Here is a 25084-nt window from a genome sequence, read left to right as displayed (position 1 = left end):
TGATACCATTGTCTTTACTTTCCAATAACAATCTGTGTTCCATTGAATTGCTCTCAGAATTAAAAAAAATCCTTCTGAGAGCAAAAATACTCTTCTATTCTTATCCCCCACAAATTCAATTAGTTACTATTAATATAAGTATCTTCTTCATGCTTAGCATTTGAATAATGAAAGTAAGACAGAAGCTCTTATTTTCAGAGACTTATCAAATTATTAGGGGCAAAAGCACCTGGCATATTGGGAAACAGAAATGAGGATGAGCAAGAAATTTGGCATAGGCAAGGCCATTTCATGGGTGACATCCTGAACAAACATGCACAACTGAGTATTATCTGGATAGTAGAGCACAAAATAATAAAAAGACTGGATGTAGGGGCAAGCTTCAGTCATGGCAGGCATTGAAGACAAGATGAGAAATTTAAGGAAAGCATGAATTGAGGAAACTATACAGATGTTGATTTTAAGTTAGAAATAATGGCCATGTGAGAGACAGCACTGAGAGAAGAGTTACTGGTCCTGTGTAATATAATATGCAGTATGTGTAAGTTTATGCCATAAAGTTAATGACAAAGACAACTGCAACTTTTTTTTTTTTTGACAGGCAGAGTTAGACAGTGAGAGAGAGAGATGGAGAGAAAGGTCTTCCTTCTGTTGGTTCACCCCCCAAATGGCTGCTACGGCTGGCACGCTGCGCCGATCCGAAGCCAGGAGCCAGGCACTTCCTCCTGGTCTCCCGTGCGGGTGCAGGGCCCAAGCACTTGGGCCATCCTCCACTGCACTCCTGGGCTACAGCAGAGAGCTGGACTGGAAGAGGAGCAACCGGGACAGAATCCGGCGCCCATATGAGATGCCGGCGCTGCAGGCGGAGGATTAACCAAGTGAGCCATGGCGCCGGCCCAGTGTATGATTTTAATCCTTTGAAATTTGTTTTGACTTTAGTCCCCCCAAAAATCTATTTTGGTGAGTGTGTTATGTGCATTTGAAAATGATGTTTACTCTACAGTTGTTGGATGTAGGTAGTAACCTGTGCATGTCAATTAGGCCATATTGGCTGATTATGTTCAAATCCACCTTTTACAGTTTCTTTTGTCTGCTTATACTACCAGTTATAGAGAGAGGTATGTTAAAATCTCCAACTATGGGGCTGGCACTGTGGCACAGTGGGTTAATGCCCTGGCCTGAAGCACCAGCCTCCCATATGGGCACTGGTTCGAGACCCGGCTGCTCCACTTCCCATCGAGCTCTCTGCTATGGCCTGGGAAAGCAGTAGAAGATGGCCCAAGTCCTTGGCCCCCTGCATCTGCGTGGGAGATCTGAAGCGGCTCCTGGCTCCTGGCTTCGGATTGGCGCAGCTCTGGCTGTTGCAGTCAGCTAGGGAGTGAACCAGCGGATGGAAGACCTCTCTCTCTCTCTTTACTTCTCCTTCTCTCTGTGTAACTCTGACTTACAAGTAAATAAATAAATCTTTAAAAAAAAAAGAAATTAAAGACAGTCTCACAAAGACAACTTTAGATGACTCAAATGAGTTCAATGGTGAAATTTAACATATATTTAGTAAAAATTATAAAATTTCAGGTAATTTTATACAAAATCATAAAACAGGAGAGTAAACATTGAAAACTTCCAACAAATATAGCAATTTCACATAAACTCAGAAAACACAGCAGGTATGAAATTTCAAAACTCATTTTATAAGATTAGCATTAAAAGGATAGCAAACTTAAAGTTATTATAAGGGAAAAAAACCTAAAGACTACTATCTCTCATAAACATGGAGATTAATTACCTTAACAAATACTAGCAAGAATCAAGAAATACATAAGAAGGTAATATACAAGCTGGCGCCACGGCTCACTAGGCTAATCCTCTGCCTTGCGGCGCCGGCACACCGGGTTCTAGTCCCGGTTGGGGCGCCGGATTCTGTCCCGGTTGCCCCTCTTCCAGGCCAGCTCTCTGCTGTGGCCCGGGAGTGCAGTGGAGGATGGCCCAAGTGCTTGGGCCCTGCACCCCATGGGAGACCAGGAGAAGCACCTGGCTCCTGCCATCGGATCAGCGCGGTGCGCCGGCTGCAGCGCACTGGCCACGGCGGCCATTGGAGGGTGAACCAAGGGCAAAGGAAGACCTTTCTCTCTGTCTCTCTCTCACTGTCCACTCTGCCTGTCAAAAAAAAAAAAAAAAAAAAAAAAGAAGGTAATATACCATGACCAAGTACGGTTTATCCTAGGACAGCAAGGTCAATTTAACATCTAAAATTAGTGAAATTCAACACATACTTTTAAGCAGGGTGAAATGGTTATCTCAATAAAAGAAGAGAAAGTACTGAGAATGGGCCTGTGTTGTGGTGCAATGGGTTACGCCACTGCTTGTGATGCTAACATCCTGTATCAGCCAACTGATTTTTGACAAGTGGTCCTGGCTGCTCTGCTTCCTATCCAGCTCCCTGCCAATGCACCTGGGAAAGCAGTGCAAGATGCCCCAAGTACTTGGGTCCCTGCCACTAATGTCAAAGACCTGGATGGAGCTTCAGACCTGGCTGTTGCAGCCATTTGGGGAATGAACCAGCAGATGGAAGATTCTCTCTCTCTCTCTCTAACTGTGCTTTTCAAATAAATAAATACATAATTAAAAAATATCTTATCAAACTACAGATCCCTATTACCATCCAGTCATGTTAAATATACTAATCACCAAAGAGAAAGAAATTGCAACAAATTAATAAAGAGTATGTGAGAAAAACCACAGTTATTACATACACTTAATGGTAAAAGACCAAAAGCTTTTGCCTTCAGGTTGAGAAAAAGATAAAATAAAAATAAAGAGCATACAGATAAAACGGAAATGATAAGAAGACAAGACCATATGTGAAGGGAAATGCAGGATATTCACAAAAGGGACCAGTAGAATTATTGGAATTTAGCAAATGTCATAACAAGATCCACGTACAAGAATCAGTTGTAACAGCTCTACTTTAGGTATGGAGAAGTGAACTCCTAAATAAAGATCCTTCTATAGAGAGCAAGTATAATCTACAGAAAACAAAACAAAAAGAAGAAAAGCAAACAATACAAAGCAAGAAGATTTTGGAGGGGAGTCAAAAACCAGAGGAAGTGATGGGCATGTAGTGAGTTTTCCCCTTCTGGGTTTTCTCTTGAATGGCCGCATTCAGTAAATCTTACGATTAAGTCATGGGGCTGGTGCTGTGGCGTAGTGGGTAAGGCTGCTGCCTGCAGTGCCGCCATCCCATATGGGAAGGTTCTAGTCCCGGCTGCTCCACTTTTGATCCAGCTCTCTGCTGTGGCCTGGAAGAGCAGTGGAAGATGGCTAAAGTCCTTGGGCCGCAGTGCCCACACAGGAGACCCAGAGGAAGCTCCTGGCTCCTGGCTTCGGATCGGTGCAGCTCTGGCTGTTGCAGCCAATTGGGGAGTGAACCAGCGGATGGAAGGTCTCTCTTTCTCGCTCCGCGTCTCCACTCTGTGTAATTCTAACTATCAAATAAATAAATAAATCTTTTAAAAAAAAGATTAAGTCGTGTCTGGGGCTCAGTCCTGGCCCCTGCAGACATTCAGGCAGTGAACCAGAAGACAGAAGCACACATGCTCTCTCTCTTCCTTCCCCTCCCTCCCTCTCAAATAAATAATTTTATTTAACAAACATTTATGGGGCCAGCATTTTGGCATAGCAAGTTACGCTACAGCTTGTGATGCTGCATCCTATGTGGGTGCCGGTTTGTGTGCTGACTACTTCACTTTTTTTTTTTTTTAAAGATTTTATTTTATTTGAAAGTCAGAGTTACACACAGAGAGAAGGAAAGGCAGAGAGAAAGAGAGAGAGGTCTTCCATCCGCTGGTTCACTCTCCAACTGGCCGCAATGGCCAGAGCTGTGCTGATCCAAAGCCAGGAGCCAGGAGCTTCTTCCGGGTCTCCCACATGGGTGCAGAGGCCCAAGGACTTGGGCCATCTTCCACTGCTTTCCCAGACCATAGCAGAGAGCTGGATTGGAAGTGGAGCAGCCGGGACTCGAACCGGTGCCCATATGGGATGCTGGCACTGCAGGTGGTGGCTGAATCCTCTACGCCACAGCGCCAGTCTCATCAATCTAAATAACTGTAAAAATATGCTATGTTCATCAATTACAAGACTCAATATTGTTAAGATGTCAGTTCTCCCAAAACTGATCTATAGAATCAACTCAACTTCAAACAAAATCCCAATAGCCTTTTTGATAAAATTAAAAACTGATTTTAAAATCTATGTGGAAATGAAATGACCTAGAAGAGCTAAAGTAACTAAAAAAAAGAAAAAAAAGAAAATCTGGAAAACTTATACTACCTGATTTGAAGATTTACTATAAAAGCTACAGTAATAAAATAGTATGGGTGTGTGTACAGGGCTATGTATTAACTGTGTTTTCTTATTTATTTTATTCTTTACACTCTTGGGCTTGGCTGATCCTGGAAAGATTGCCCCTCCAGGGCTAGCTAATCGCTAGAGAAAGAAAAAGACTTATTTTATTTATTTGAAAGCCAGTGTGACAGAGAAAGGGAGAGAGTGAGAGAAGAGGGAGAGGGAGAGGGAGAGGGAGAGGGAGAGGGAGAGGGAGAGGGAGAGGGAGAGGGAGAGGGAGAGGGAGAGGGAGAGAGAGAGTGAGCGAGAGCAAGCTTACATTTTCCTTCCACTGGTTTACTGCCCAAATATCAGCAACAGCCAAGGCTGGGTCAGGCTGAAACCAGGAGCCAGGAAGCCCATCCAGGTCTCCCATGTGGGAGTCAGTGGCCAAACACTAGAGCCATCCTTTGCTGCTTTCCCAGGCATATTAGCAGGGGGCTGGACTGGAAATGGAGCAGCTGGGACATGAACTGGCACTTCGATATGGGATGCTGGTGTCACAGGCTGCAGCTTAACTCCCTGTACCACACCACCAGCCCCAGGCTAACCAATGTTAGACTTGCCCAGCCTGCTTACCCTGCCTGGTCCATTCCCTCCCACAAAGTCCATAATAAATGTTCTGGTCTGTGCTTGACGCTCATTCATTCTGCCTCCTGATGGACCCTTGTGCTTCCCACGTGGCTCCCCATGGTGCGGCACGGCCCATCCTCTTGGAAACGGTGTGTAAAAACTATCTTTTCAGTGGTAGCTGTCACCTGATCTGTTGGCTGCACCATACCGGAATAATAATAAAACCCACTTTTTAAAAATTGATTGAGAAATAGATTAATTCAATAGAGAAGAAGGCTCAGAAACAGGCTCATATGTATATATGATCCCAAACTTACAATAGCTGAATTTAGGATTTTCCACCTTTGTGATGGTGTAAAAGTGAAACACACTGAGCATATTAGGTGTATTAAAAGCATCTTTGACTTAAGATATTTTCAACTTACTTTTTTTTAAACTTTTATTTAGTAAATATAATTTACATAATTTTTTGGATTACAATGGCTTCCCCCCCATAAATTCCCTCCCACCTGCACCCCTCCCATCTCCTGCTCCCTCTCCCATTCCATTCACATCAAGATTCATTTTCAATTATCTTTATATACAGAAGATTGATTTAGTATATATTAAGTAAAGATTTCATCAGTTTGCACCCACACAGAACATAAAGTATAAAATACTGTTTGAGTACTAGTTATAGCATTAATTCACATTGGACAACACATTAAGGACAGATCCCACATGAGGAGTAAGTACACAGTGACTCCTGTTGTTGACTTAACAATTTGACACTCTTGTTTATGGCATCAGTAATCCCCCTAGGATCTTGTCATGAGTTGGCAAGGCTATGGAAGCCTTTTGAGTTCGCCAACTCCGATCTTATTTAGACAGGGTCATAGTCAAAGTGGAAGTTCTCTCCTCCCTTCAGAGAAAGGTACCTCCTCCTTTGATGGCCCGTTCTTTCTACTGGGATCTCACTCACAGAGATCTTTCATTTAGTTTTTTTTTTTTTTTTTTTTTTTTTTGCCAGAGTGTCTTGGCTTTCCATGCCTAAAATACTCTCATGGGCTCTTCAGCCAGATCCGAATGCCTTAAGGGTTGATTCTGAGGCCAGAGTGCTGTTTAGGACATCTGCCATTCTATGAGTCTGCTGTGTATCCCGCTTCCCATATTGGATCACTCTCCCTTTTTGATTCTATCAGTTAGTATTAGCAGACACTAGTCTTGTATGTGTGATCCCTTTGACTCTTAGACCTATCAGTGTGATCAATTGTGAACTGAAATTGATCACTTGGACTAGTGAGATGGCATTGGTACATGCCACCTTGATGGGATTGAATTGGAATCCCCTGGCACATTTCTAACTGCACCATTTGGAGCAAGTCCAACTGAGCATGTCCCAAATTGTACATCTCTTACAATGAGTTTATTGCGATACCCCCAGTAAGTCAAGAAGCATCTGTGTGAAGTCAATTGAGTTTGATAAACATGTCAAGGAAATTAAATGGAAAAACAGAGAAAATCTCTTCAGCAAATGGTTTTGGGACAATTAATCAGTAGTGAAAAATTAACATCAACTCTTGCATTACAGACCAGAAAAAAAAATGAATCATAGACCTCAACTGATAAAAACTCCTGGAAGACAACATGAGAAAATCTTTATTATTTTGTGGTGGCAAATATTTCTTCAGCAGATAATAAAAAGCAGTAACAATAAGGAAAGATAATAAATCAGATATTAGCAAAATTAAAATTCTTGCTCTTTGACAGGCACTAGTAGGAAAATGAAATTGCAAACCACAGATTGAAACAGAGTATTAGCATATATCTGACAAAGGAGTTGCATCTAAAGGAACTATATTAAAACTCAACAATAAGACAGGAGCTGCTATTGTGGCGCAGCTGGTTAAGCCACCACCTGCAACAGTGGCATCATACATAGTAGTGCTTCCTACCCAGCTCCATGCTGATGTTCCTGGGAAGGCAGGAGAAGATGGCTCAGGTACCTGGGCCCCTGCCACCCATGTAGGGGTCATGGGTGGAGTTCCTGGCTCCTGGTTTCAACCTGGCCCAGCCCTGACTGTTGTAGGCATTTGGGAAATGAACCAGTGGATGGAAGATGTCTGCCTGTCCATCTGCCTGTCTCTCTCCAATACATTAATTTACACTTGATCTTAGCCAACGGCCGGGAAGCGATCCAATACATTAATTTAAAAAAGACAATCCAATTAAAGTGGGAAAGATATTTGAATAGACATTTCATTTAAAAATGTACAAGCACATGCAAAGATGCTTGGCATCATAACTCTCATCAGAGGATTGCAAGTTAAAAATCACAATGAGGGGACAGGCATTTGGCCTAGGGTTGGGATGATAGCATCCACATGTATGAAAGTCTAGGTTTAGGGCTAGCACTGTGGTGTAGCAGGTTAAGCCGCTGCCTGCAGTGCTGGCATCCCATATGGGCACTGGTTCGAGACCTGGCTGCTCCACTTCTGATCCAGCTCTCTGCTGTGGCCTGGGAAAGCAGCAGAAGATGGCTCAAGTCCTTGGGCCCCTGCACCCACGTGGGAGACCTGGAAGAAGCTCCAGGCTCCCGGCTTCAGATCAGCACAGTTCCAGCCATTGTGGCCAATTGGGGAGTGAACCAGTGGCTGGAAGACCGTCTCTCTCTCTCTCTCTCTCTCTCTCTGCCTCTCCTTCTCTCTCTGTGTAACTCTGACTTTCAACTAAATAAATAAAATCTTTAAAAAAAAGGAAAGTCTAGGTTTGAGTCCCAGCTCCATTCCCAATTCCAGGTACCTGCTAACGTGCACCCTGGTAGGTAGCAGGTGATGGCTCAAGTGGGTGGGTTCCTTCCAGCCATGTAGAAGACCTGGATTGAGTTTCTGGTCTCTGGATTTGGGCTGGCCCATTCCTGGCTATTGTAGGCATGTTGGAAGTGAACCAGCAGGTGGGAGATTGGTTGCCTCAGAATCTCCATTACAAATGAGAATAATCTTATATGAAGAGACACATTTGGAGTGAGTTTGAATTCATTTGGCAAACCTTCTCATGTATAGCTCTATATCTGTGTCAACAGTGAGTGGTCTAGGGGCAAGTGTTTGGCATAGCAGTTCAAATTTTGCTTTTGAGATGCCTGCATCCCATATCCAAGTACCTGATTCTAGCTTCCTGCTAATGCATATTCTAGGAGGCAGCAGGTGAGTCCATGCCACCAGTGTGGAGACCTGCATTGCGTTCTGGGCTCTCAGCTTCAGCACCTGTTAGGGGCATTTGAGGAGTGTATCTGCAGATGGGAGCTCTCTGTATCTGCCACTATCTCTATCTTTCTCTTTTTCTGACTCTCAATAAAACTTTAAAAAAAAAAACAGAAGAAAGCATGAAAAAATCACAGTTAGGTACTATTAAATATCCACTCTAATAGTAAAAAATAACCACAGTGAAAAAGTCAGCATATGATCCAGAGGATGGGAACTGGGGCAATTTTCCTGGAGAAAAGCCAAACAATTTTTAACTGTGAGGTAGAGAAAGAAAAATTTGGTATCTGACAGGCCAATGCTATTTATTCTGAGAGGCCAATGCTATTTATCTTCAAGCAACTTCCAAAGTGTAGAACCTTTTTTTTTATTATTTTTATTTTTTTTATTTTTTTTTTAATTTTTTTTTTGACAGGCAGAGTGGACAGTGAGAGAGAGAGACAGAGAGAAAGGTCTTCCTTTGCCGTTGGTTCACCCTCCAATGGCCGGCGCGGCTGGCGCGCTGCGGCCGGCGCACCACGCTGATCCGATGGCAGGAGCCAGGAGCCAGGAGCCAGGTGCTTTTCCTGGTCTCCCATGGGGTGCAGGGCCCAAGCACCTGGGCCATCCTCCACTGCACTCCCTGGCCACAGCAGAGGGCTGGCCTGGAAGAGGGGCAACCGGGACAGAATCCGGTGCCCTGACCGGGACTAGAACCCGGTGTGCCGGCGCCGTTAGGCGGAGGATTAGCCTAGTGAGCCGCGGCACCGGCCAAAGTGTAGAACCTTTAAAAAGAGTAGCAATAGCCTTTTTCAGGAAAAAAAAAATACTTCCATGTCTCCCCTTCTTCCTGGTTCACAATTACTCACCTGAACATCTCTGATGCGGGGCTTCTTCCTCCAACATCCATGGCTCCTGTCCTTGCTCCAACTTAAAGATGACCTCTGGTTTGGGGACTTCAAATCCTGTCAACAGGACACGATAGAGATTTGGGCCCGGCTAATTGCTTTGCACTTGTTCCTCGGAAAAGTAACCGCCTTTCAGTAGGAACAGAGTAGTCTAGTCATCACAGAAGCAGGAAGGGACTGAAGAATCTCAGAGAAATCCAGAGTAACCATCAAACACTGTAGATGTCCCAAAATGCTTGGCAGCTGAGAATGGAAACGTCCTCTCTGAGGCTCTGTATTAGTTTCTTAGCGCCGCCATAACAAAGTACCAAAATATGGGTGGCTTCCAATAACGGGAACTTATTCTCTCACATTTCTAGAGTCTAGAAGTCCAAATTCAACATGTCAGCAGGTTCATGGTGTTTCTATCAGATCGAGAAGAGACTTGGAACAGCTATACTCAGCAACTGGCAGAATCCCCACACAGGTTCCCTCATCTGTGAAGTGAGGACTATTACAGTGGGAAAGGCCAAGTAGGAGCCACTAGAACCACATCTACCTAGGAAAATAGTGAACAAAAAGCCATATCCTATTCCTGAAGGGATTGTGGAGTTTAGTGTTACTATCAGGAACTCGAAGGAGGCAAGGGATGGTGACTCCCACCAAATCCCCATTCAGCTTGCCTATTTGGCCTGTGCACATGGCAGATGGATCCTGGAGAATGATAATGGATTATTTCAAGCTTAACCAGGGGATGACTGCAGTTGTAGCTGATCTTCTGGATGTAATTCACTGCCTGAGTAAATTAACACTTTCCCTGGTACTCAGTACGCAGCTATTGATCAGGATAATGCCTCTTTTGTGATATCTTAGTAACGACCATCATAAGCATTTTCTTGCAGCTAGCAAAGCCAGCAGTACACTATCCCTGTCCTACCTCAGGGGTATAGCAACTGTCCAGTCCTATGTCACGACTTGGTCTACAGTGACTTTGATTGCATTTCCCTTCCACAGGACATCACGTCACATTGGCCTTTTATATCAATTATATGGTTCTGAGTAGACCTAGTGAGCAACAAGTAGAAACTACTCTACACTTATAGGTAAAACATTCATATCTCAGAGTGGGACACTAATCTGACAAAATTTAAGGACCTTCTATCTTATGGAAATTGTTGAGGGGTCCAGTGGTGGACACATGTGGAGATATCCCCTCTAAGGTAGAGAATAAGCTTTTGCATCTGGCCCCTCCTAGAAGCCAAAAAAAAAAAAAAAAGGTACAATAAGGTATAATACCTACTAAATCTCTTTGGATCTGAAAGGCAACACATTCCTCCTCATTTGGATCTGCTAATCTGGCCCATTTACTAAGTGATCCAGACAGTGCTTAGTTTTGTGTGGGCCCTATAAGAGAAGGATCTGCAACAGGTATAGGCTGCCATGCAAGATGCTTTGTAGCTTTGGCCATAGGACCCAGCAGATCCAATGGTGCTCGAAGTGACAATAGTAGACAGAGATAGTGCTTGGAGCCTTTGGCAGGCCCCATAGGTGAATCACAGCAGAGATCCTTAGGATTTTGGAGCAAAGTCCTGCTATCCTCTGTAGATAATTATTCGTCTATTCAGAAATAGTTTCTGGTTTCCTATTGGGCCTGCATTTGTTCACTCACTAAATGTAAGAATTAGTTAGTGGAGAAGAAACTTAACAAGGATTCCCTTAGTAATAGCAAATGAACATGGAAGAACCCAAGGCTGAATCCCTGCCCCAGAGTTTGGTGCTGGGAACATGGCATATAGAAGATGCATTCTTTTGTGCTGCTCATAGGGGAGCCAAGTCCTTCTGTTTGAGGCTTAACTTGTGGATGGTGTAGGGCAGTAGAAGCCCCTTGAGCACTGCACCTGGGTATTACTGGAGTGATACTGCTTGAGAATGTAGTCTAAAGTGGGTGATAAATGTTATCTAAGGCCAAATACTGGTGAAAAACTGAAATCCAATAAGTACTTTAATGGAAAGTTAAAGAGAATTTTGAACATGTGAAATTATTAAGGGTTGTGACCTCAGATCAGACATGGCAATCCCACACCCTCGGTCCTGGGTGGTGGCTCTACTCATTTAGTCTTGGAAACAAGGAGACAGCCCTACCCTCTGAAACTGAAACAGTGGATCCTCCAAATTCTCTGGCCTTTGACCTCGCGGACTGTGGTGGCAGCTGCAGGCCCCTGGTCTCTGAACCATCCTTGAAGTGATTATTTCGTTTTCTTAAAAGACAACACATGTTCACAGCCAAATGGCTTTTCTATCCCTTTCATGCTTGTAGAATCCCGGAAGCCCAAAAGTCTTCCTTCATTGTCTCCCTTCTCTGTCCCATTGAGCTTCTGCTGACAGAATTTCTACTGAGATAGTTGATTAGATCCAGAAGTCACATATCTAATCGCTTTAGCAACTGATTATCCAATTCTTGTTTTCTTTCCAGAAGACATTTTCTCAATATTTTCATCATGAATAGGGTGGAAATGTCCCAAATCTTCTGGGACTTTTTTTTTCCTAACAATTTCTTCTTAAATTTATCTCTCTCTCTCTCTTTTTTTCCACAGTTCACATTTACTATAAGCAGCAAGGAGAAACTGGACTGCACTTTCAAAACTTTGGTTAGCAATCTCCTCAGCTAAATATTCAAGTTGATTACTTACAAGTTCTATTTTTCACCCAACAGAACACAATTCAGCCAAGTTACCTGACACATAATACCAAGGATTGTCTTTCATCTACTTTGTAATAACACTTCCATCTGAGACTCCATCAAAAGTAACTCTAACACTCACGTTTCTGCCAAGAGCTTCTTTAAGGAACTCTAGGATTTTCCTGTCAAGTACCTAAAAATATTTCCAGTCTCTATTCATTACCCAATAAAACATCATTTTCACATTTTTCGGTATTTATCACAGCAACATCCCATTTCTAAGTATGAAAATCCTTATTAGTTTCTTAGGGCTACTGTGACAAAGTGCCACAGACAAGAGGGTTCAAAACAACAGAAATGTACTGTCTCACAGTTCTGCAGACCAGAAGTCCAAAACGAAGGTGTCATCAGTCACACCCTCTTTGAAAGTGCTAAAGAAGGAATGGGTTCCTTATTTCTCTACTAGCTGCTGGTGGCCTCAGGCGTTTCTTGGCTTCCAGATGTATTGTTCCAGTCACGTGCCATCTTCTCCGTGTGTGTCTTCACACTGCTTTCCCTGGGTGTCTCTGGGTCCAGATTTCCCCTTTTTCTAAATACCCCAGTTATACTGATTTAAAGCCTGCTCTGATGAGCTCATTTTAGGTTTATTACTTCTCTAAAGACTCTCTCTAAACAAAGTCATATTCTGAGTTTCTAGGGGGATACGACTTCAACATATTTTATTTGAAGGACACAGTTGAACCCACAACAGGCTCCTCACAGCTTTGTGCGGTGGCTGTGCTTACCCACTGAGAGCAAGTGGCTGTAGTTCTCCAGCATTACATCCTGGTACAGGCTTCTTTGAGTGAAGTCCAGTTGCTGCCACTCCTCCTTACTGAAGTCCACGGTAACATCCTCAAATGACACTGATACCTGTTAACAATACAATTCTGTTCAAGACAACATGATTGACACTGGAGGATGGAAGAAGACAGAGAAGAAGAGTTTTTCATCATACTATACCATACAGTATGCCTGGTAAATATCTAATTAAATATAACATATGTAAAACATTGTATAGAATATAAACATCTAGTCATAGATTTGTTTTTAAAAAGATTTATTTATTTATTTATTTGAATGACAGAGTTACAAAGACAGAAGAAGAAGGGGAGAGGGAGAGGAAGAGAGAGAGAGAGAGAGAGGGAACTTTCATCTACTGGTTCACTCCCCAAATATTTGCAACAGCTGGGGCTGGGCCAGGCTGAAGCCAGCAGCCAGGACCTCCATCCAGGTCTCCAATGCGGGTAATAGGAACCCAAGTACTTGGGTCATTATCTGCTCCCTCAAAGGTGCATTAACAGGTAACTGGATTGTAATTGTAGGTGAGAGTAGATCCCAGGCACTCCACTATGGGATGCAAGTATCTCAAGTAATGGCTTAATTTACTGTACAGCACCCACCTCCACAGTTGTAAAATTCTTTTGTTCATTATATTTAGATTAGTCTGTCTTCCATTTTTTTAAAAATAATAATTTTGGTAAGTATTTGAATTTGATTCTATTTCATTGCTCATTTTTATGGAAAAAATTTATTCTATAACATTTATAAGTAAGCATGCATATTCTTTTCATTATCTTTTAACTTCACAGAGCTTCTTCTACTGTTGCTTTCATTTACTCTTCAAAAATGTGGCCATTTTCTTTTTAAAAGATATATTTATTTATTTGTTCATTTGAAAATCAGAGTGACAAATACAGGGAGAGACAGAGAGATATGCTTCATTTACCAATTCACTCTCTAAACGCCTGTCACAGCTAGGGGCAAGGCTGACTCCAGGAACAAGGAACTACAACCAGGTGTCCCATGGATTTTCCTGGACTCACACCAGGTACTCCAATATGGGATGTAGGCATCCCCAGTAGCTGCTTAACATGCTGTGCCACAATGCCTGCCCCAGCCATTTTCTTTTGATACATCTTTATTGATCATTTATTATTTGATTTGATGGTGGTCAGCAAACACACTATCTGATTTCAACATATGATGATACTTTAAAATTTTATGGAGGGGTTGTCACTGTGGTGTAGCAGGTAAAGCTGCTGCCACAGTGCTGGCACCCATATAAGTGCAGTTTGAGTCCCAGCTGCTCCACTTTTGATCCAGCTCCCTGCTAACGCACCTGGGAAAGCAGCGAAGGATAGCCAAAGTGCTTGGGTCCTTGCATCCACATGGGTCAATCTTCTGCTGTTTTCCCAGGTGCACCAGCAGGGAGCTGAATCAGAAGTAGAGCAGCCAGGATTTGAACCAGGATGCCCACTCTTACTGTTCATATTCAATACAGTACTGGAAGTTTTAGCCAGCATTGAGCAAGAGAAAAAATAAAAAAAAAAACATACAGATAAGGAGGGAGGAAGCCAGCTTTTCCTTGTTTGCAGATGATATGTTTCTATATAGAGAGGAAATAAAAGTCTCTACTAAGAGACAAATGAACTCAGTAAAGTTGCAGCATACAAATCCAACACAAAAAAATCAGTACCATTTTTATACACCAATAATGAACTTGCTGAGAAAGAACTTCTAAGAGACATCCCATTTACAGTAGGTACAAAAAATTAAATATCTTGGAAAAAATTTAACCAAAAAATGCAAAAAAATCCCTATAATGAAAACTATAAAATGCTAATCAAAGAAACTGAAGCCATCACACACACAAAATGCAAGGGTTTCCATGTTTGTGGATTAGAAGAGTTAATATTATTAAAATATGCATATTACCCAAAGTGATTTACAGGTTCAACACAATCCCCATTAAAATACCAATGGCATTTTTCACAGAACTAGAAAAAATCCCAAAATTCATATGGAAGAACAAAAGTCCTGAAATAGACAAAACAATAAAGAACAAAAAGACTAAGCTGGAAGCATCAGAATGATAAAGACAATACAGAGCAATTATAACCATGCAGCATGATACTGGCATAAAAACAGACACACAGACTCGTGGAACTGAACAGAGCTCCCTAAATGAAACTACACATCTACAGATAATTGATATCTCTACAAAGGCTCCAAAAATCATACAACAAAGGACAGTCTCAAGAAATAGTAATGGGAAAACAGGATGTCCACATGCAGAAGATTGAAACTTGTCCTTACTCACATCCTATACAAAAATCAACTCAAAATGGATCAAAGGCCCAAATATAAGACATTAAATTATGAAACTACTAGAAGAAATCATAGGGGAAACATTTCAAGACACTGGCAAAGGCAATGAATTTTGGAGAAGAATGCCAAAGCACAGGCAACAAAAGCAAAAATAGACAAAGGGGATTATAACAAACTAAGAAGGTTCTGCACTACAAAGAAAACAATCAACACAGTGAACAGAGAACTAGTAGAATGGGAGACAATATCTGCAAACTATTCAACTGGCAAATGATTAGCATTGAGAACTCAAAAAAACTCAACATCAACAACAAAAACAATAACCTATTTAAGAAATTGGTAGAGGGTCTGAAGGGACATTTTTCAAAAGAAGAAATACAAATGGCCAACAAACACATGAAAAATTTCTCAACATCACTAGCTATAGAGAAATGCAAATCAAAACCACAATGAGATATTATCTCATGCAGTTAGAAGGGGTGTTATCAAAAAGCCAAAAAAATAGCAAATGGTGGGCCAGATCTGTGGTGTAGTGGGTAGGGTCACTGCCTGCAGTGCCAGTGTCCCATATGGGTGCCAGTTTGTGACCTGGCTGTTCCACTTATGATCCAGCTCTCTGCTGTGGCCTAGGAGAGCAATGGAAGATGGCCCAAGTCCTTGGGCCCCTCCACCTGTGTAGGGGTCCCAGAGGAGGCTCCTGGCTCCTGGCTTCAGATTGGCACAGCTCCGACTCTTGAGGCCATTTGGGGAGTGAGCCAGTGGATGGAAGAGCTCTCTTTCCCTCTCTCTCTCTCTCTCTCTCTCTCTGCCTCTGCCTCTCTGTAGCTCTGATTTTCAGATAGATAAACGAGTCTTTAAAAAATAGCAAATGATGTTGAGGCTGTAGAATAGAGAACTTTTATACATCATTGCTGAAAAATGCAAATTAGCACAGCTATTATGGAAAACACTACAGAGGTTCCTCAAAAAACTAAAAGCAGATCTACCATATGACCCTGCCATCCTACTTATGGGCATGTATCTGAAAGAAATTAAGTCAGTATATGAAAGAGATACCTGCACCCCCATGTTCACTGCAGCACTATTCACAATAGCCAAGATAGAGAATCAACCTAGGTGCCCATGAATGGATGAATAGACAAAGAAATGCATCATAAATACACAATGAATATTATTAAACCATAAAAAGAATGCAATCATGACATCTGAAGCAAAATGAATGGAACTGGAGGCCATTATGTTAAGTGAAATAAGCCAGACACAGAAAGACACATACCACATGTTCTTTTTCATATATGGAAGTTTCTTTTATAAAAAGTTGTTCTGAATATAGAATAAGAATTAATAGAGGCCAGGAAGGATGGGGGACAGGGAATAGAGGGAGGTTGGAGAACCAGTACCAAAACACACTTGGATAAAAGAAATAAGTTCTAGCATTCCACAACACACTGTGGTAACTAGGGTTCATGATAATATATCACATGTTGTATAAGAAGAGAAGAGTTGCTTGGCTCCAAGTGCGTAAAAGACAAGGAAATGGAAATGCTAGTTGTCTGATTTGATCAGTTAAAGCTGTATACATGTGTTGAAATATTGTACTATTCCAAATAAATGTACAAGTAGTACATGGGTTTAGATTCCAGAATATTTTTGGATTTTGGATTTTTGGAGTAAGGTTACTTAGCCTGTATTACTCATTTATTCCTATGCCCAGTTAAGACCTATAGAAGGTTGCACAGAACTTGGATGTGGGCTTTCTGTTTACAGCCCAACAAACAGGGATGTGCACTGGCACAAGCAGGGAATTCTGCAACAAAAAGGCTTTATTTGCTTGATGGAGCAAACATGTCAGAGCCCAGAAGGCGATTCATCTCAACAGAGGGTATTGTGGTCAGAATACTATGATTATCTGCTGACCCTTACATCCATGGAAGAATTAAGGGCTTTAGGGACCCACTGAAATGGGTTGCCAATGGCCAGTTTGAACCCTTTCTGCTTTAGTCATCTGGGAAAAGTTTCAGCAGCATATCCAGAAGATGACTGGGCTCCTTTGTTGATAACTCCCAGCAACTTGCTGAGGTGTCCTCAAAATTTATTAGCACAGATGCAGGGAACAGATCAAAATCACCCTCTGGTCCTATCTACTTTTGTGTCAGCCAAGCACAGACTATTACTCAAATCTAAGCAGGTGCAACTCAGTTTTGGGACGAACTAGAGAAAGGCAAAGAAGAAAAGAAGCAATTAAAAACTGCTGTGTCCACTGCTCAGTGGGAACTATTTTTCTAGCCTGGACAATCTATGATGGGAATCAAGAGCAATGGAAACACTGCATATGTCACTACCTTAAGAAGCCAGAACACACACAACACACTCACACACACACACACACACACACACACACACACAGAGAGAGAGAGAGAGAGAGAGAGAGAGAGAGATTGATTATTGTAAAAAGAGACTCCAGAGGATTCAGAGATTGTAGGAAGTAGTAGGGAATTAGAGAAGGCTAGGAGGATAATACCCTGAACTAGGGAATAACTGGCAATTGTCTCAAATCAGCAGACTTCAGGACTTGAAGAAGTGGAAATGAATGAACTACAGTGTAAATAATTTTCCCACAGACTATCACACACTTGCCTTTTCTAGTAGATAACTGACGGTATTCTGCAATTTCCTCCTAAGCATCTCATTTGTCACCTGGTTTTAGGTCAACACAGGATGTTTACATTTCAGACTGGTCTTCTGTTTCTTTCTTTCCCTCCACAGTTCCCATACAAATAGGTCTTCTGATGAAGAACTTGCTTTCTCACTTTCTCCTGATTCTCATGTAAACCTATTGGATAAAGACCTGCTGGCAAATCTGCTGTGCAATATAAAGGCTACCATATTCTGTGTTCTGGATGGAGTGCAGTGCTAGAAATATATACCAAACTGAAACAAACCGGTGTGTTACTTTGTCACCCCCGAGAATAATAACACTGGTTTAACTCAAGTTGCAGAGTTCATAAAAATGTTTACCAGAAAGCTATGGCCAAAGGCAGGGGTTGGGGGGCAAACCTTCATTTGTTGAGAGCTCAACTAGAAAGAATAAAACTAGTCATAAAAGATCCAGCAAAACCAGGTACTTACTCTGTAATATTTCCATTCTTCTGGTAAAGGAAGGCATCCTTGATAAAGATGGACAGCTACTATATAGAATTGTATAAGATCCTACAGAAGTAAATAACTTTGTTGTTCCATTAACTCCTGTAGTTCCTAATTCTGGAACTATTCTGACTTTGGTACCATAGTCTATCAAGTTTTGTCTGTAGTTTCTCTATGTTCTGCATTTTTCTTTCCTGTTCCTAAATTCTTGTTTGATTTTACTTACAAAGTCAAATGATCTCTCAAGGATTTCAAGACCCTCCTACTATTTTTCTATAGCCACTCACAGGAAAATGTACATAAATTTGCCCTGCTGGAGGGACTTATTCAATATGCAGATTATTTGCTGGTGGCCTTCAAATTTAAACAGCAATGTTAAGACTGATACTTTGGCTTTGTTATAATTCCTTGCTTCATTGGGGCACAGGCCACACTAAACAAACTCTAATATTGCCAAACTGAAGTAAGTTATTTATGCAACCTGCTGTCACGTGAAGGTTGTAGTCTTACAGACGAAAGAGTCTACTACAATAAAGCAACTTTAGATAATTAGGGGGACTCAAAGGATACTGCAGAACACTGGATTACAGTCTTTACAAAAGACTGTAAAAAAGACTGCAAAAGACTGCATAAAACCTCTGCTGGAAGAACTGCAGATAATTTTCCAGATTCTCTGATTTGTTCTCTAGAATATGAAGAGGCCTTTATATAACTGACATTGGCTGTAGTCTTTCCATCAACTTTGGAAATTCTATTTATTTATTTATTTATTTTGACAAGCAGAGTTAGACAGTGAGAGAGAGAGACAGAGAGAAAGCTCTTCCTTCCATTGGTTCACCCCCCAAATGGCCGCTACGGCCAGAGCTACACCGATCCGGAGCCAGGCACTTCCTCCTGATCTCCCATGCGGGTGCAGGGCCCAAGCACTTGGGCCATCCTCCACTGCCTTCCCAGGCCACAGCAGAGAACTGGACTGGAAGAGGAGCAACCGGGACAGAATCCGGCACCCCAGCCGGGACTAGAACCTGGGGTGCCAGCGCCGCAGGCAGAGGATTAGCCTAGTGAGCTGTGGTGCCGGCCCAACTTTGGGAATCTAAAAACCTTTTCCTGGGTTGGGCACTGCAGCACAGCAGTTATGATGTGGCTTGGGATGCCCACATCCCACATCAGAATGCCTGGACTCAAGACCCTCTCCACTTCCAATCCAGCTTCTTGCTAATGTGCACCCTGGGAAATAGCAGGTGGTAGTACTAGTAGTTGGGTCACTGTCACCACATGGGGGACTCAGTTGGAGTACCTAGCTCCTGGCTTCAGCCCTGCTCAGCCTCAGTTGTTGCAGGAATTTGGAGGATGAATTAGCAGATGGAAGATTTCTCTGTCTCTCTGTCTCTGTCTCTCTCTTGGTTGTTCTGCCTTTCAAATAAATAAAACTTCAAGAACAGCCTTTTTGGGGCCAGCGCTGTGGCACAGTGGGTAAAGCTGCCATCTGCAATGCTGGCATCCCATATGGGTGCCAGTTCAAGTCCCAGCTGCTCCACTTCCCATCCAGCTCTCTGCTATGGCCTGGGAAAGCAGTAGAAGATGGCCCAAGTCCTTGGGCCCCCTGCACCTGTGTGGGAGACCCAGAAGAATCTCCTGGCTCCTGGCTTCAGATCAGCTCAGCTCCAGCCATTGCAGCCATCTGGGCAGTGAATCAGCGGATGGAAGACCTCTCTGTCTCTCTCTCTCTCTCTCTGCTTCTGCCTCTCTAACTTTCAAATAGATATATAATCTTAAAACAAACAAAAACTTTCCACATGTTTTATTACAAAAATAAAGGCACAGCTGGTGGAATTTTAATTCAAAAGGCAGAGTTAGAAAGTTCTGGATACCTTAGTATTGGGTATGTGTGGATGCTTCTGAGCAGTGGTAGCAACTGGCACATTTAGTGCAAAGGTTCAAACCTCTACCTTGGGTCAGTTAACTCTTGTGCATGTCCTTATTCTGTGAACACTCTTACAAATGCATAAGACCCAGCATTTATCGTTACATCATTTGACTATGAACAAGCATTATTATTGAATCCTACACCTTGTGCTCAGTAAGAACAATCAGCTAAACGCTGCTCCTCTTTTACCAGATCCTGGCCAAATAGATGATAATGAGTTTCTAGTGGTAATAGAAAATGATCACTATGATTTGAATATTGATTTTTTTGACCCAAAATATTCACTATTAAGGGTTTGCTCACCAGGAGATGCTACTGGGAGGTGCTGGAACCTCTGGGAGGTCAGGTCTGGTGGGACCTTAGGTTATCAAGGGTAAGCCCTTAGAAGGGGTTGTGGGACCCAGTCTCTGTCTCTCACTTCCTGTTTGGTGATGTAAGCTCTCTCTCTCTCTCTCTCTCTCTCTCACACACACACACACACACACACACACAAACACTCTTGCCATCATACACCACCATCAACCACCTTCATCAGAGGCCAGACCAATGAGGCTACCTGATTTTGGATTTCAAAGCTCCAAAACTGTGAACTAAGTAAATCTTTTCTCTTTTATACTAGTTAGCTTTTTATTACTACAATGAAAAACCTGAGGGAAGCTAATTTTATAAATTGTTTATTTAGCTCATTGTATTGAGGTTCAAGTTTGTCGCTCCCCCTCTTCGTGGAGGAACGACACAGGACCCTGCGCTGTTCTCTCGTCTGCTCGGCCCTCCCCGGGTTTGCTGCTGGTTCTTCCCGGGTTGGCTACCGTCCCTTCCACCTCCGTGGAAGGGCGGTTCCCCCTGGCCACTTTCCCCACTTCCGCAGGGGAGCGGCACACCGCCGGCCAGCTCTCTTGGGGGCTGCACAGGTGTTCCTTCAGATAGATGTTCCCCTTAGATGTTCCTGGTGCATGTTGTCTCTCTCCTCCTTTTAGTCCTCTTTCACCAATCCCAACTCTGCTATCCACATGCCAAGCACGCTGCTCTCCTCCAATCAGGAGTAAGTCCTACAGTTTATTGGTTGAACTGGAGGCAGCTGTGTAGAAGCTGTTTCTCCCTTCTCAGCGCCATATTGTGGGAGAGCAGATGCATAGAGTAAGTCTTAATTCCAGTAACTTAGTCTAGTCCGAGTTGCTCCCAGTTGCTCCCCACAAAGTTGAACATCAAACAGCTCCATTAGTTGGGCATTTGCCGGGGGTGGCAGATGACAATAGTGGAGCATGTGGAGAGGAAGGATCCCAGGATGACCCAGGAAGTAGAGAGAGGAGTTAAGCCCAACTCAGGTTTTTATAAACCAACTGTGGCATGAGAATGACCTTGCAAGGGTACACCCCCAGTGAATCTCAGGTCTTCCCACTAGGCACACCAGGTCCTATACATCATAATTGGGTTAAGTTTTTACCCTCTTAGTACCATTAACTTTTGCCTTTGGGGTTTAAACTCCATGTGACTGTAGGGGCCAAACCATTTTCAAATGATACAATCTTTATAAAGTTAGCTGCCTCATGTATTTCATTAATGTTACAAAAATCAAAAACAAAAACACTAGACAAAAATACTAGTTCCTATTCAAAATGCATAGTTGATAATGTTTACTCATGGATTGTGTACCCAGGATGAAAATGGCCACCTTTAACCTTCTATGTTGTGGTAACTGCTATAAAAATCTTGAAATCTTAAGTTTTGCTTAAAATAAAAAAAAAAAAACTACAAGAAAAGAATTTTGATTTTTTTTTTTTACCATAAATCAATGTTAAATGATTGAGGAGGAAGGTATGTTTACCCTGGACATTACTCAATGCATTCACATGACTGAAACATCATAGGATACTCCATAAATATGTACAATTTTTATGAGTCAGTTAAAAATTAAAAGTATTGGGGCTGGCACTGTGGCACAGTAGGTTAAGCATCCTGTGGCACCAGCATCCAATATGGGCACCTGTTTGAGTACCAGCTGCTCCACTTCTGATCTAGCTCCCTGCTGATGGCCTGGGAGAGCAGTAGAAAATGGCCCAAGTCCTTGGGCCCTTGCACCCATGTGGGAGACCCAGAAGAAGCTCCTGGCTCCTGGCTTCGGGTCAGCTCAGCTCCACCTGTTGCAGTCATTTGGGGAGTAAAACCAATGGTTAGAAGACTTCTCTCTCTCTCTTTCTCTCTCTCTGCCTCTGCCTCTCTGTAAATCTGCCTATAAATAAATAAAACTTTAAAAATTAATAAAAATAAAGTAACAGATACTAGTACTGGGACTCAGCTGAAAAGAGGTACTTAATACGACCCTCATAGAGTGCCCTGCTGTCCCATTCACCGTAGCATTATTTCATAATAATAATTACATAAGAAGAATCATACTTTATTAGAAAACAAATGTTGGCCGGCGCCACGGCTCACTAGGCTAATCCTCTGCCTGCGGCGTCGGCACTCCGGGTTCTAGTCCCGGTCGGAGCGCTGGATTCTGTCCTAGTTGCTCCTCTTCCAGTCCAGCTCTCTGCTGTGGCCCAGGAAGGCAGTGGAGGATGGCCCAAGTCCTTGGGCCCTACACACGCATGGGAGACCAGGAGGAAGCACCTGGCTCCTGGCTTTGGATCGGTGTAGCTCTGGCCATAGTGGCCATTTGGGGGGTGAACCAACGGAAGGAAGACCTTTTTCTCTGTCTCTCTCTCTCTCTCTCACTGTCTAACTCTGCCTGTCAAAAAAAAAAAAAAAAAAAGAAAGAAAAGAAATGTTATTTGTTATACTGCTTTTTTTCTACTTTACACTCAGTAATGGTCTCCACAATGACATATTCCTGATGAACTCCTTACTATATTCCCAGCATTGACAGGATCTGAATTTTGAAGTCCAACAATCCAATTACTGGCAGAGTAATGGTAAAACCATAAATAGCATCCATGTACTGAAGCCCTAACTTTGATATCAAAATGTTTTGTTAACTGGAGAAGAAAAATCTTTTAATGGTACTATAATCAAAATGACCATAAGAGTTAAACCCACTAATGATTTGTTCTCGTACATTTACTACGGCAGGGAAACAGAATTTTCTCCTTTACTAGATTTCCTCTTGACAAAATCCCCAAAACTAAAAGCCTTCCTTCCTGGAAACTTCCTCGCCCTATGCTTTAACAATAGATTCTGGCCATAAAAGTCCTATCACATCTTCTTTTTTTCTTTTTAAAGATTTTTTATGATTATTTATTTGAAAGTCAGAGTTACACAGAGAGAGAAGGAGAAGCAGAGAGAGAGAGAGAGAGAAAGGTCTTCCATTCACTGGTTCACTCCCCAATTGGCCGCAATGGCCAGAGGTGCACTGATCCGAAGCCAGGAGCCAGGAGCCAGGAGGAGCTTCTTCCAGGTCTCCCACGTGGGTGCAGGGTCCCAAGAATCCTCTACTGCTTTCCCAGGCTATAGCAGAGAGCTAGATGGGAAGTGGAGCAGCCAGGACTCAAACCGGCACCTATATGGGATGCCAGCACTGCAGGAGGAGGCTTTACCCACTATGCCACAGCGCCGGCCCCTCCATCACATCTTCTAAAGTTCTATTTTCTTAGGAGAGCTATTTGAGATTTATTGACATAAGTATAGAAGAAATACAGAACCAAAAATTATAAGGTGTATAACTTGGACATACACAGAAGAAGGAAAAACCTAACATGCAGAACCAAAGAGACGGAAGCACAACTGGAACTTAATAGGTCAGAGCCCTTTCAGAAACAAAGGTTCCATTGAACAAGGAAATCTGGAGCTGTTGCCATCTAACTATATATTTTTTTATCATAAATGGCCTTATTCCAAGCTCCTCCAATCAGAAATTACTGCACCAGTGTTTCCACATACCAGCTTTTTCTAACTAATCCACCAAACTTTCTCCAGAACCCCAACTGGGGAGGCATATTTGAGCCATATCTTCTGAGTCCTTTGCTAGGCAGCCTTGCAAAGCCTTTTTCTTCTCAAAAGATCAGTGGCACAGACTGATTTGGTCTTTGTGTGCACGAGGTGGCCTACCTCCTTCCTTAAGAGAAAGGGTTTGGGGCTGGCGCTGTGGCGTAGTGGGTTAACGCCCTGGCCTGAAGCGCCAGCATCCCATATGGGCGCTGGTTTGAGTCCCGGCTGTTCCTCTTCCAATCCAGCTCTGTGCTATGGCCTGGGAAAGCAGTAGAAGATGGCCCAAGTGCTTGAAGTGCTTGGGCCCCTGCACCCACATGGGAGACCTGGAAGAAGCTCCTGGCTTCAGATCCATGCAGCTCTGGCCGTTACGGCCAATTGGGGAGTGAACCAGTGGATGGAAGACCTCTCTGTCTGTCTCTACCTCTCTCTGTAACTCTGTCTTTCAAATAAATAAAATAAATCTTTTTAAAAAAAGAGTAAGGGTTTGTTTCAATGAAACTACTGAAAGCTATAAAGACTGCAGCACTAAATTACATGCAAACAGGCAGGCCTATCAACAGACTCCTCTCAAAGTATAAATAAGAGAACCCTCTACTATCTTTGGAACTGGCAGTGTAGGGTTAAAAAGTTAAAAGCCGCTTCCCCCCCCCCCCCCCAACCTCCTCTGGTGAACTTTCCTGACCTCGTTAGACTTGCTCTGCATAGCCATTCTCTATAAAGTTAATTGGTCAGTAAATTACCCCAATGTGAGCGTAACCTTAGTTTCACCTAAGTAAGATAGAAGAAGTCACCATATATCTCTTTGCCTCCTGGAACCCTGACCCCACCAGGTGTCCCTTATCGCCATTCGGCTGCATTCCTAGGTATCATCAAGGCAGTTCCTGCAATCTTGTGTGGCCCTCCCTTTTGGCAATAGGAGGCTTTTTGATACTCCCTGTGTTCATAAATCAACTGAGTGTAAAATCACTTAACTTGTATCAATTGTTTACTCTATACCACTGTCTGCTCTACGCAATGATTGATTTTCTTTGTTTAAACGTGTATAAAAACCCCAACCCAAGACTATTCGAGGCCGCTCGCCTGTACTGGGACGGGGCCCCGACATGTCGGAACATCAATAAACTTTACCCTTTGTTAATTACATGAGAGAAGGTCTCTTGGAGCGTTTTTGGGGTGGCAAGAGCAATTCAACTCT

At 42.8% G+C, this 25084-nt stretch overlaps 1 protein-coding gene across 1 annotated transcript in view; it reads right to left on the bottom strand.

The window, feature by feature from the left end:
- The window catches only part of ZNF81 (zinc finger protein 81), a 64431-nt gene that overhangs the window by 11332 nt on the left and 28015 nt on the right, over positions 1-25084 (bottom strand). The window contains exons 3-4 of the mRNA XM_008272556.5: positions 12527-12653; positions 9044-9139 (exon numbers count right to left, since the gene is read on the bottom strand). Of these exons, the coding sequence (XP_008270778.1) occupies positions 9044-9139; positions 12527-12653 (223 nt within the window). The remainder of the gene's footprint in view (positions 1-9043; positions 9140-12526; positions 12654-25084) is intronic.

Source organism: Oryctolagus cuniculus, chromosome X (assembly GCF_051225735.1).
Source record: "Oryctolagus cuniculus isolate XC-2025 breed Fujian yellow rabbit chromosome X, ASM5122573v1, whole genome shotgun sequence".
Classification (NCBI taxonomy): Eukaryota; Metazoa; Chordata; class Mammalia; order Lagomorpha; family Leporidae; genus Oryctolagus; species Oryctolagus cuniculus.
This window is presented reverse-complemented; position numbering and strand designations above follow the sequence as displayed.